Source organism: Diadema antillarum, unplaced genomic scaffold, assembly GCF_040938485.1.
Source record: "Diadema antillarum isolate AM-2024a unplaced genomic scaffold, OU_Dant_1.0 scf00000000, whole genome shotgun sequence".
In the NCBI taxonomy this organism is placed as follows: domain Eukaryota; kingdom Metazoa; phylum Echinodermata; class Echinoidea; order Diadematoida; family Diadematidae; genus Diadema; species Diadema antillarum.
This window is the reverse complement of record NW_027270889.1, coordinates 1-12873: the sequence shown is the minus strand read 5'-3', so window position 1 is coordinate 12873 and position 12873 is coordinate 1. Positions and strand designations below refer to the sequence as shown.

General features: G+C 40.0%; 1 protein-coding gene across 1 annotated transcript; it reads right to left on the bottom strand.

Annotated features, from left to right (window-relative positions):
* Nucleotides 1-10673, bottom strand: LOC139737388 (uncharacterized). The gene is made up of 7 exons (XM_071648397.1): nt 10593-10673; nt 7854-8250; nt 7169-7363; nt 6456-6572; nt 5794-5898; nt 5046-5269; nt 1-3749 (listed from the first exon to the last, which is right to left on the bottom strand). The coding sequence occupies exons 1-7, from the start codon at nt 10652-10654 to the stop codon at nt 3590-3592; spliced, it is 1260 nt and encodes a 419-aa protein (XP_071504498.1). The 5' UTR covers nt 10655-10673; the 3' UTR covers nt 1-3589.
* Between the last annotated feature and the right edge of the window lie 2200 nt (nt 10674-12873).

Genomic DNA, 12873 nt, shown 5'->3' with positions numbered 1-12873 from the left:
TGAGCAAGTGCACTCAAAGAGAAGTTGAATATTTCAAATGCTCCAACACCATAAACCTTTTTTTTTTTTTTTCCCCCTGTCAAAATCATATCAGAACATGTGTCACGTCATGTCTTCATATGACTGCAGTAATTGACATGAACGCAATATAATTTGGGCTACCCCCAGTCCCTCTGACATGTTTTATGCCTACAGTAATCTGTAGTGGAGCTCTCACAATCACAATGAACATTTTGTTTGTCACTATTCGCATTTCCATTAAAAAAAAAAAAAAATCGAAATCTAGGTCTATGTTAGTAAGAAGGAATGTGAGTTTTCCAGAAATCTCTTTTGTGTTATTTTTATCAAAGCTTTGGTAAGACAGCCCATTTAATAATATGAAAATGTACACTTTGATTTCGTCTTTAACAAAAAACACAGTAAGAACAATTAGGGGTCCAACATGAAATTAAACCTGGGTCCCATATTCATCTTAACACTGAATTTGTATCAAGTGTTTACATCCATGCAGGAATATCAACGATCTGGCCCATGGTAGAGCAAGAGGCATCCAACTGTCACGTCATATTTCATAATTACATGCATGTACATACCTTTAATATTTCTGCTTGAGACTTAAACTCTATCATGTAATAATGCAATTTACACTTCGTAATAGCTAATCCAGACTAGATGACTATGGGTGCAAGCGGGTGTCCAAAAATATGTCAAAAATGTTGTTGGGCCTCGCATGCTACATACACTTGTACCAGTTGAGCGGACAATTAATTCCAATACCATGCCACTATGCATCAATCTAATGATGCTATCCTGATGATTCTGATGTTCCAAACAAGGCAAAAACAACGAAATTTGTGGAATAGTCAAGAGTATTTACATCATCAATGTTGTAAAGCCCGAGTAATACAATGGTAGTACGCTACCATTTCCTTCATGGCAAAGCTTCAATTTAACAGCCTTCACAAAACAAGAAATCAAATAACACGTTGGCAAGGAAGGTTATGATAAAAAAGGTCAACAGTACATTTGTACCATACATAACGAAACAAAGAGAAAAAATGTGAATGGTGATGCTAAATGAGCATTAGCCTGTAGCAAATGTGTGTATTTGAATATGCCGTTAAATTCATGCAATTGTAGATAAATCCCCCTAATCAGTATCAGTATCAAGAGATATTGTGCATCAATTGCTAATATCAATGGTGCTGTGCGCGAATCTGGATGGTTTTTGTAACAGATATGATTTTATCAACGACACTACGAGAGCGACTTTCATGAATGCATCCACTTCAGGGATGTATCAAATAGCTCACGTTACTGCCAGCACATAACCAAGAGGTCTATCAAGGGGTTCTGCTGCTGTGTTTGGTCGCTGTAACCGTTAGAGTACAACCTTGACACAAGAGACCTAAAATTACATCAAACACTCTTACGCCATCAATAATACACTAGGAAGAGATCGAGATGGTCATACATGGGTAAAATGGTTACATCATGCGTACAATTCTTTTTTTGTCTGTCTACTCCTTTTGACAACATGAAGATGGGATTGATTTCTTCATTTGTTTTGCTATTATTGTTTTCATCATGTTTTTCTCGGTGGGGGTAAGGAGAGTGGGGGAGGGGTCATTAAACATCACTGTAGACACCGTTTGTGGAAAGTACCATAATTATAGACATTGTATGTCTTTCGCACATGTTGTTACACACAGGAACACAGAATATATCCCATTTGACAAGGCTGATGAGGAAAAAGACAAAACAAAACAAAAACAAAACCCTAGTACATGTATAAAGAGAAGTTACTGCCAATTATCATGAGCTGAGGAGAAACAAATAAGATCATGGATGTATTGTTGCTGTTGTTGTTTGTTGCTGTTGTTGTTGATGCAGCATAAAATACTTCCGCTCTACTCTGCATGAGCAAATTCCACAGCATTAATCTCCTCTTTCAGCTAAACTTTGATTTGACATTGTGGGTGAATTTGCCCGACTTAATTGTTGATCAATGTCCACAAGAAAATGGTGGATGAAAAGGGACCAGCAACATAAAAACCTTCGGCAGCAAATAAGAATGCAAATTCTCCACAGACTGCTCTGATTGTGTTGCCAGTCATGGGATGATGGAAAGTGAAGAGCAAATGCCACTATATCTTTGCGGGCAATATCATGCTGGGTACAGTCTTTTATGACAACAACTTTTGACAATTTGAAAACTGAAGAGGGACACTTGCATATGGGTCTACAGCGTCATAGAGAATGCATGTGACGGGTAACTATGTGCATCTGTACATTTTTGCATGTTCTTACAGATTATCTTTTTACTTTGATGTCAGAAAAAAAAAATCCTCTCAGATACAATATTTCATTCTGCCACTGAATCTTCTTAACCCATTGAAGATGAGCTGATTTTGCTATAACACACATTTTCCATAGACAACTGCTTGAATATGCTTAGGACCAGTCTTCAACGGGTTAACTGCTCATATTCTTGGAAAACAACAAAGCCAATGCACCGCCACTTCTCTCAGATAAATTTGGCATACATCAAAGAATTCCATAACAATCTGAAATCCATACACTGACACTGGACAGCATACATTATGATGGATATTATCTTTGTCATGTGATGGATGGACCCTGATAGCAAAGAGTGCATTCAATTTAAAAGTATGTTGATGGATTCATCTGAAAGGCTCACATTCAATTTGCTAGTAGCATCTTTAACGGTTAAGTTTGTTATTTCATAAATGGTGCAAAGAAAAAAAGATAAGTAAAGTCAAACATTTCAGTATATTCAAATTTACAAAAAATACGAGTACATCTTGCATATCAGAAAATCAGCTTTAGAAATGGTATCTTAGAAAATCAAGGAAATACGCACATAGATGGCTTTCTGATTTTTTTCCATGCAATCTTATTTTTAATAGTAACTTTAAAAGTTTTTCAGTTAACACATTCTTCTTGATATACAGGAGTATGTGCTGATGGTGTGTAGGGGGCATATCAAGGCAAGGAGACTCCTAATTATTCCTTCTGGTTATGAATACAACCATAAATCAATACAACTATTTAAGTTAAGAACAACGTTTAAGGTTTCTTGCACCTGATTTTCACTCACTCCAATGGAGTAGGATTCGATTCAGTCAAGAAAGGGCGCCCCAAGGACAAATACACATGGAGACTCGACCAGCTTACTAGAATATGTCTTAACCACGTTTCTCACCAAGTTTAACATTGATTACAAAAAAGAAAATAAACGAAAAATTGTATAGTGATGATGATATTGATGACATACACAACCCAAAATGCTTTAGAACTGGTACGATGGTATCCTACTGGACTCGTACATGTTTGGCCACTGTGTCTTGTGAGGGAAATATTTCACACATTTTGAAATGCGAGCTGCTTGTATAATGGTGCACATCAAATCCTTGCAACAGAGAGTGGTGAAGGGCCCCCATTGCATCTCTTGGGAACTATGTACACGTGTGCTGGCTCACAACGAAATATGAGTGCAGTCTTGCTGTATATTTCTGAAAAGTACTTCATACCTACACTCTTCCATTGCCAAAATGGGATTCCATACTTAGATTTTGACAGTAAAGACTACAGGCTTTTGACTAACACTTGTTGCGCCTTTCTTGAAGAGAGCCTGCTGGACCACACCCGGATCAATGCCAGTGGGAATGCCCCCCTTGGGCATGGTTTCAAATGGCAACTTTGGGTTGTTTTCACTCCTCATTGTCCTGCAATGTTAATAGAGAAGAGTTACAAAATCATAATCATTCAAACTTGGACTCTGAAGGTGTTTTAATACAGCTACATGTACAATGGAATGCAAAAAACAAAAAACAGACACAAAAACACAACATTTCTATGCTTTTACAGCCTTCCACGTTAGGGATTTCCCCACAATTTCTGTACCTGGTACTTCATGCCTACAACGTACTTGATGTAGTGAGTCAGCTTGGTGGGCAAAATAAGTCTCCAGTACAGATGCTCAAAAAAGACCAAATACAGTCAACCTTGCTTAAGTCGACCTCACTTAAGTCGAATAATCGCTTAAGTTGAAGGTCTTTTCAAGTCCTCCCTCTCTATATCTATTGAATTTAATCCCTCATAAATCGAATTTTCTCTAAGTCGAAGCTATTTCTTCAGTCCAAATAGATTCAACTTATGCGAGGTTGACTGTACGTCGACCACTTGAGAGGAAAATACCACTTCAGTGATTGCCATCATGACATAGGATCTCTCACAATACTGTTGCACTTCTCTTGACTGTTTTCCTTCCGGTTTTCTCAAAACAATTACCTGATCTATGATTCATCCTTTTTCGTGTATGCCTTTGGTGGCACAAGGGATGTAGTTTGCAAAAATCCCCTCGCTTTGTCAACAAAATCATTTCCTCAATAGAAATATTTGCATGACCACAAGTACTGGAGACTAAAATAGTTCACTTTCTCATCTTTCTTTCTTCCAGCCGTAAGGAGTAAGCACTTGCCACTTCACTTTCTGTAGAACTTGGTGTACGAAAGGCTGTCTTATTAGGTTGTTTATAACTGAATGGCCTGTGGCTCCTCTATTATACTATGCCTCACATACATTTTACAGTATAAGCTGTTATTTTTGCGAGAGTTTAATTTTCACATATTTTGTGAATCACAGTTGGATCGGGAATTTAATACGTGAAATTGTAGCCATGCCCTGGAGTAATACATTTGAGATAGCGTCGATGTCAATTCGTGTAAACAACATCTCGCGAAAATGTCTGTGACCTCCTCCTTCGCAGAAATATCTGTACACAAAAATAACAGCTTATACAACAGTATCACAAATCTAAAAATTGTACTGGGGCTGGGATACTATTCACACAGTCATCCTCAAATTAGGATCACTTTTCAATCTGCAAATTCAAGACAAAGAAAGATAGACATAGACACGAACACACAAACCAACAGACAGACAGAGACGAACAGACAGACAAGAAACAGACAAACAGAGGAGGAGATAGCGAGAGGGACATGGAAAACAGGGGAACTCACTTGAATCTGTCACTGAGGGAGTTGGGCATGATTCTGGCCCCCGAAGAGGCCTCTGGGATGGTGCTGGTGTCCAGCTTGCACTGCATGGGCATGCCATCTAGTTCCCGATTGTGGTATGTGTTGATGGCCTGTAGGGCGTCGGTCCGATTCAGGTACACCACCTCGGCCAGTCCCTGCCGCACCATGCGGGCCTTGCGCAGCTCCCCGATTGCCCCAAACAGCTCCTGAAGTAACAAAACCAAGATAGTGTCATACCTGTTATCAAATCTTACTTTTTAATACATTTCCATCGATGCTGGACTAGTCTAAATCTACACTACATACGAAGGACAAAATACATGGAATACACTGTACTACTCTCTGTTTAATCGTTGCAGTATGAGAGTAACATAAGAGACACAATAAACTTGTTTTGAATCTTACAGATTTGAATATATTCTGTCAACCACAGTGATGTGACATACATGTATGTGACAGCAAAAGAGAAATATCATCACATTGCAAGAAAAGAGATACAACTCACAAGCTTTGATCCAGTCTCAAAATCTTTTGCAAAACCATACAAGTGTATGAAACTTCGAAATAATTATCACCTTTGACATGTCAGTCTCTTTATATTGAACTTCTTAACTGTACACAATTAACAGTTTAGCAAATAAAGAACAAAAGTGGGAAAGCTAGAGAGATTGAACAGGCATAGAGAGAGGGAGAGAGAGAGAGAGATGAAAAGAGAGGGAGAGAATCTTACCGTGATGTCGTCTCCTGTGACTGACTTCTGAAGATTGGAGATGATGAGTCTTGTTCCTTGCGGAGCAGAATGTGTTGCTGGCTGCGCGTGAATTCTGGAGGAAATCTGAGTGGTGCATATTCAATGGGCAGGATAAGTTAGTGCATGTGAAATGGGGACTGACTGTGAAGAGGGTATGTAGCAGGGTGTCAAACTCTACAGGTCAGAAAGAGACATGCTGATGCACAGGAATAAAAAAAAAATCGTATTTAGAAGAAAAATTTGTTCTGACGTTTAAAACTGGAAAATTGATCACATCAGGTAGCTAAATCATTCAATGTGATCTTCAAATGGAAACTTAGTGCACAATGACTGTGTACAATTAGATTTCTAATACCTGCTTCCTTGGGGGTGAGAAAAACACTGAGACATAGAAATTGCCGTAAAAAGTCTTCTTTCTGAGTCTAATCTCATTTACATAATAAACTCTTTTGTGTTTCAGTAACAATCAAATTTGAAACAATATACTGAAACTGGATCTAGAGAGACAAAACAAAAGTGTTCCCGCCGAATATTCATTTGATCTACAGTTTTTGGACGAGTTTCACCAAGACCACCTGTCTCAGAGGGTGGCATACCAAGTATCAGGCAAAGTTTTGGATGCATCTTGATTCTACCCATACCCACGAACTCTCTGAACCTAGACGATCCTCAGGCATCCTGCGCTGAACCTTGGGTGGATTGGGCGGCCGTGCCCCCAGTAAATCATCCCTGTAATGGGGGTAGTCCATGGCTGGCCTCTAAAATGGGGACAGAAGTGTGATGATAGTCATTACTTCTTTATTATCTCGAGGGGAAAAAAATGATGGGCCTAATAATGTGCATGAAGATGCTTATGAGTGACACCACTTTGCATGGCAGAATTATGTGTGCTGAAATTAAATCTAATGTCAATGTTTGGAACAATGTAGTCATCTACGTTTGAATTTTCTTCCATTTGTCCCTCTCCAACAAATGAAATTTGCGAGATCGCAATTGCTGATCTGTGTTGGAAAAAGAAACCACAGATCTTCAACCTGTCATCTACTACTTTCCGGGCAGCGACACTACCACCACGGTGAGCAAAGTTAACATATCAAAATTAGACACTTATGATTTAGATCCAGACACTTAAATCCAGACACTACATGATAAGGTTGTGTATGCTTGCGAATCGCTAGCTGTTAAAAATGACTAAATTCCGTTCTTCAGGTACTGTATGTGATACTCTCAAAGCATTTTGACTAGCCCACACAATATTTTCCCTCCCATTATTTGTCATCACATATTTAAAAACATTTCTGAATCAAAGTCTGGCACAATGATATTACAAATTAAAATCACACAAACAACTTACCTTTTGAGGCTGGGCAACAGCCTTTGTGACCCTGAGGGTACTGGCCCCAGCAAGCAGGGGGTTGGACGAGCGCTGAGAAGGGGACACGAGAGACAGATGCTGCTGGGGAGGAGGCTGCTGGGGATTGGGTATGGTGATCTGAGTTTTGTTCTGCACTCGGGGAGGGTTGCGTACTGTAAACTGTGTAGAACTTAGCTACAGGAGCAAAACAGAATGGTTTAAGAGTGCATGTCATCCTTCTAACATGTAGTTCACATTCTTATAAACAGATTTAGGTACATACTATTAATGAATATATTCCCTTCTAAGACAACACATCATATTGACTCGTTCCAAATAAATCAATGGTATCTAAGAATTGGAAACAACACTCAAACTACAATACTTTATATCCAATCATTTAATACAAAGACCTAGGAGTATGAAAACATTACTGAAGCTTAGGTATGACATAGATTTGTACAATAGTATGTCATCATGTCTCTTCTAGCACAAACATCTCATGAGAATACATTACACATTCTTTTTTTCTGGTGACACTGACTCTATGTTCTCTCATTCACAAAGATTTTTCTGAATCTTAATCAATCCACAAACAGGTGACAATTTCAGGTATTAATACTTGTTTTCTTTCTTTCTTTCTTTTTTGCCTGTTGCATGTGTCCATTGCAATCTTGAAACCTACATTTGGGACTGTTCTTGATATGGTTCCGCTAGAATTTGGACTCTTTCCAATCTTTGCACCATCGTTGCCCTGAGCCTGTGGTGGCAGTCCATCTCCGCTCTTGCGTCTGGCCGCCAACTTCAGCCTTGCGTCTGTCTGCCGCGCCTTCTTGGCCAGACGATCCCTGGCATCACCCTGGTGCGCCTTCTGAATGAGTTTCTGTCTTGCATCGGTGATGCTTGCACTCTGCTGGAACTGCCTTGGTTGCGTGTTTTGCCAGCCACCCCTCCCTCGGCTCTGGCCCCTTAGGTTTCCTCTTGATGGCGCTGTTCCAATGCCTTGGCTACGACCTGTGCTCAGTCCACCGCCACCACGGCCCCTGCCCCGAAATCCTCCTCCTCTTCCGCCTCCTCTTCCCCTAGAGTTGGAAAACAAATGTGGACAAAAACAGAAGATACACAAAACTTCAATTCTGTGATAATTGTATACACCACAGTGGGTGTGTGGGGGGGGGGGGGGGGGGGGGGATGTTTAGTCACTGGCCATAAGGACTAAAGCCGAATAAGGCCAGGTGCGGTGCTTCACCCCGTTCGGCCTCGAATATGTCATTTTCACAATCCTAGTAGGCAAATTTAAGCTTCACTAAATTGATTACTTTTAAAAAATCTCATAAGGTAAAATCTTGTCTAAGTTATAACAAGGTCTGTCTGTGGGTCTACCGATGTTCACTGACATTATCTACATACCTTGTAATAACAAATTCCTTGTTATTGTCGTACGCACTAACCTAGCATGGAGTCTCTACCAATCAATCTACCAAAGTAAAAAACCTTTCGCGAGGAGTCGTTGTGTAATTATGTTGTTATGGCAAAATCGTGAAATAGGCCCCACCGCAGTGCGCGTGCACCCGTGCGTTAGCAAGCAAGGGTAGGTCCTAGGGTTAGGGTTAGGGTGAGGGTTAGGATTTAGGGTTAGGTAGGGATGTATTTATTATGGTTAAATTGGCCGTTAAATTAGTCGAGGGACATTTAGGGAGTCCTTCCGAGAATAAAAAGTTGAATATATCAAAGCAAAAAACGGGAGAAAGATGCTACAATATGCTGTGGCAATCGGCCCCACCGCTGTATTCAATCTCGCGTAAACGCCATTTGGTGGGGCCGCATTCACGAGTATTATATACTGTGGAAGGAAGCCCCACCACCGTGCTTACCTACTGATGAATGCCACACGGTGGGGCTGTCTGCTGCCGTAGTATTAGTACGGACACGCAGTGGTGGGGCCTATTTCATGAGTATGCCTGTTCTTATTCTATAAGTTCAGATCATTTGACATTAACAACATACGGCTGGCCTACTGTCAGTACTGAGATTGAGAAAGAGTGAAATGGAATTATTCGTGAATTGATAAAAAAAAAAAGAAGAGGAAAAAGAAGAGGTTGAATCCTAAATACTAATACTTGATAGACAAACTTCTAAGCAACACTAACACGGTTAGGGCCTAGGCCTAATTTACTTTAATAGGTAAATTATACTACTTTCGCTGTTTGGTTTCCATACGTTAGAATCTATTTTCGCAGCCTGACCAGACACTGTGCTGCGCACAGGGTCTGACATGTGTTAGTGTTTCAACGTTGTAAACGACCGTCACTATTGACGGCAAAATCACATAAAATACCTTTTATTTTGTATGATTTTAAGAGTAATATAATTTGAAACACTTACCTACAGCGTATTTTCCTGATGGTTGAGTTGAATTCGGCGTTTTGTTGGTATCCAGACCTTATTGTTGAATTTTTCGGAGTAGATCGTGCGGTGGCATCTTTTCCTTCGAGAGCTTCACAAAAGCAACAAACTACTACGCATGCGCATTCAGAAGTGGTTGCTTTTTACGTACGCCCGTGCGCCCGTGCGTTTCATGTGTTACGTAAAGCTTGTAGTAGATCCGCGCGTGCTGCACCGGCAATGATTTGAACTTTTTTAGTCGGGGTCATCCGACTATCTCATCACTTCCGCCCCGACTACCTACGTTGTAGTATACGAGAGTGAATGCCATTCATATAACACGCAGATGAGGAGTGAAGCAGTAAGGACGTTTACAGACCTGATTTCAGCCATAGATTTCGGTAAGTTTTAGACGTAATTAAACAAAAAATCGCATACCGGTTATTGAATGATGGTCATAGATTACGATAATTCCTTATATTTTAGTTTTCCACGATTAATAAAGATATTCATGAAGGAAACAGTGAACGATAACAACGTCCGCGAAGGAAAAGAGGTGCAGCGCTGTCGCCAGCGCTGCGTGTAGTTACTATTTTCGTTTCTAAAAGGCAGATTCTAAGTTCAAAATAGTTAGAATATTCATTTAACCAACTGATAACAGCGAAAGTAGCATTATTCTAACAACGTAAACAACACAATGTCATACGGGTGTTGCTTATATTGTTAAGCAATGTACCAGGTAGAACGTTTAGTTTCTACTGTCCAGCATTTCCACCAATTGAAGAGGCATTTCTCACATCCCATCACGCCTAGGATAATTAAAGGAAGCTTCATGCACCAAGACCTTCGCTTCGTACAGTACACTTGTATGCGTATGTGGGACCCACGCATGCATTCGCAGTCTGCATGTTGATGCCGCAGGCAGCAGCAGCTCATCTGTCGTACTTGAAGGAAGTTCCGTTGACATTCTGACAAAAAGCTACATTTGAAAAGTCTATAATGCCATTGATAATTGATACACATGGAATATTTAGCTTACCTGCCAAATCGACCGGCTGGAATCTTCTTTTCTCGAATAATATCGTCAAGTGACTTGTCCATTTTGGATTGATAGCCTAGCTGATCGTTTTTCTACTAGTCTCGATTCGTCGTTGATGGCGCTCGTCAGCAACACGCAAAGCGGGTTGACGTAGGGTTTTTCGTTTTTTTTTCTTCGTGTTCTTATTTAGGACAAAATAAAAATTTACGTGGACCACCTGCGGGAAGCGTGTTTTTTTTTTTTCATAGACAGCACAGATTGGGGACCCTAATCCTAACCCTAAGCCTAAGCCTAAGCCTAAGCCTAACCCTAACCCTAAGCCTAACCCTAACCCAACGTGTTTCCCATAGGTTAAAATACCAGTACGCGCCGTGCCCCAATCTGTGCCGTAAAAAAAAAAAAAAAAAAAAAAAAAAAAAAAAAACGCCTGCGGGAAGGTGTCGACTGGATGTGACCCTCACCTCCAGGCAGGGAGGTGAAAAGCGAGAGCTTGCCAAACAGTAGGCCCTATGGAAGCTAGCTCTTCTGTACCCTTTGGTGCTTGTCATGCAGTCTAGGGTGAAAAAAGTAGGAAAGTTACCCCCAACCCCCGTAATATTCATATCTGCGCTCCAAGAAATACAGTGACATCAGTGACAACATCCGCAGCAAGTGCATGATTACCAGTATAATTCGAAGAGGTCAATGTGCAATTTATGGCTCCCTGAATGGCCCGATCAAGCTGCAACATATTTTTTTTCGTTCCTTGTCTGTCTGTCTTCCTCTCCTTTTTTTTTTAAACATAAAATTGAAATTGGGCCTACTGTTTTTGTTCGGTCGAAATTGATAACCTGGAATATGCCTATATAGTTATCATATTATAAGCACTGTGAATTGCAGGCTAAGGGGTAGCCCCTACGGAATAGAGGCAACCCCTTTTCAGTTTGACAGTCATTGGTGATGAGGAGTAAGCCCCTAACTACGAGAATAACAACTATTTACGTGTGCAATAGGACAGCCAGCAAATACACGATTGAAGCTCGTAGAATTATTTTCAACAGCAAGTTCTCAATTTTAATTCAGTTTGAAGTATAAAGATAAATTCTAATTAAAGATAGACCTAAACTGGAAGGTTTGATCATTATTTATTACAATGTTGTAGGCCTATTGATTTCAACTGAATGTATAACATATTATACTCATACTTTATAAATGCAGTGACGCACGGGGGGGGGGCACAGGGCGCGCTCCCCCTTTATTTATTTTTTTTTTAATAAAGGGAAACAAAATGAAAGGATGGAGTGTGCCTGCGCCCCTTTGATTTTTGCACCATAGAGAGGATGTATATACATGTATACCCATGTGCATGTACAATACAGGAACCACTCGATAGGTCTAAATAATCAAATCAAATTAAACAAAAAAGAATTGCGCTGAAGCCTTTTTCTTTATTCTTTTTTTCTTGCTTAATTGCTTGCTTGCTTGCTTGCTTTCTCAAGTCAGCCGACGAAACTGCACGGGAGCTTTTTTTTTCCCTTGCCAGTTGACTAAACCTGGAAGTGGCACCAGTTAGTTTGCGTTTCCCCCCCCCCCCCCTCTTCGGAATTCCTGGATCCGCCAATGTACATATCTGACAGCAATTCCATTCTTTATGTTGAATTTTAAATTGTAAATGAATGAAATGAAACGAATTGAAATGAAATGAAGGGGCTTGTACTGCAATTAAAGGAGCTAACTCAATTCTCGTTAAAATGAGATATCAAAGCTGCTAAGAACAAAAGAATGCAAAACAGTTCAAGAATATTCCTAGTTATGTTAAAAGTGAAGACTATCAATGGAAAGGTATCATTTTGCTTTATCTGAGGATGTATCCGATCAACTTTCATTGGACCCTACTTAAAAATATAGCAATGTTTAAAAATGGCGCTTAAAAAGCAAAAAAAAAAAAAAAAAAAATCCTCATTCCCCAAGACTTTTAGTGTACTAAATTTATGAAGGCAAACCAATCAGAGTAAGGGTTAATTGAAAGGAGATATCCCCCCCCCCCCCCGCACCCATTCTGCACTTGAAGTGAAGTGCACACTTTTGATGAAAAATTGGAAAATCTGTTAATCTATAAGTGTAATAAATCTATTGGAAAAGAACCGAACAGGGGAGGGTGTCCCCTCCCACGCGAGAGAGAGTTTGCATTTTCATAATTGAAATTCAGCAATCTGGTGCACACTTTGGGTGAATCATTTGGATGTCAGTTTCCTATCAAAGGAGCAAGAAAATTTTTTCTCATCTCGGGAATTATGGGGGG

Bases quoted from the DNA above. Each gene is read 5' to 3' on its own strand.
- LOC139737388 (XM_071648397.1), bottom strand. From the start codon at position 10,654: ATGGACAAGTCACTTGACGATATTATTCGAGAAAAGAAGATTCCAGCC. The intron at 6,573-7,168 runs GTAAGTTGTTTG...TCCCCATTTTAG, and splicing joins CTGTTGCCCAGCCTCAAAAG to AGGCCAGCCATGGACTACCC. The intron at 3,750-5,045 runs GTGAGTTCCCCT...TTAACATTGCAG, and splicing joins TCCCTCAGTGACAGATTCAA to GACAATGAGGAGTGAAAACA.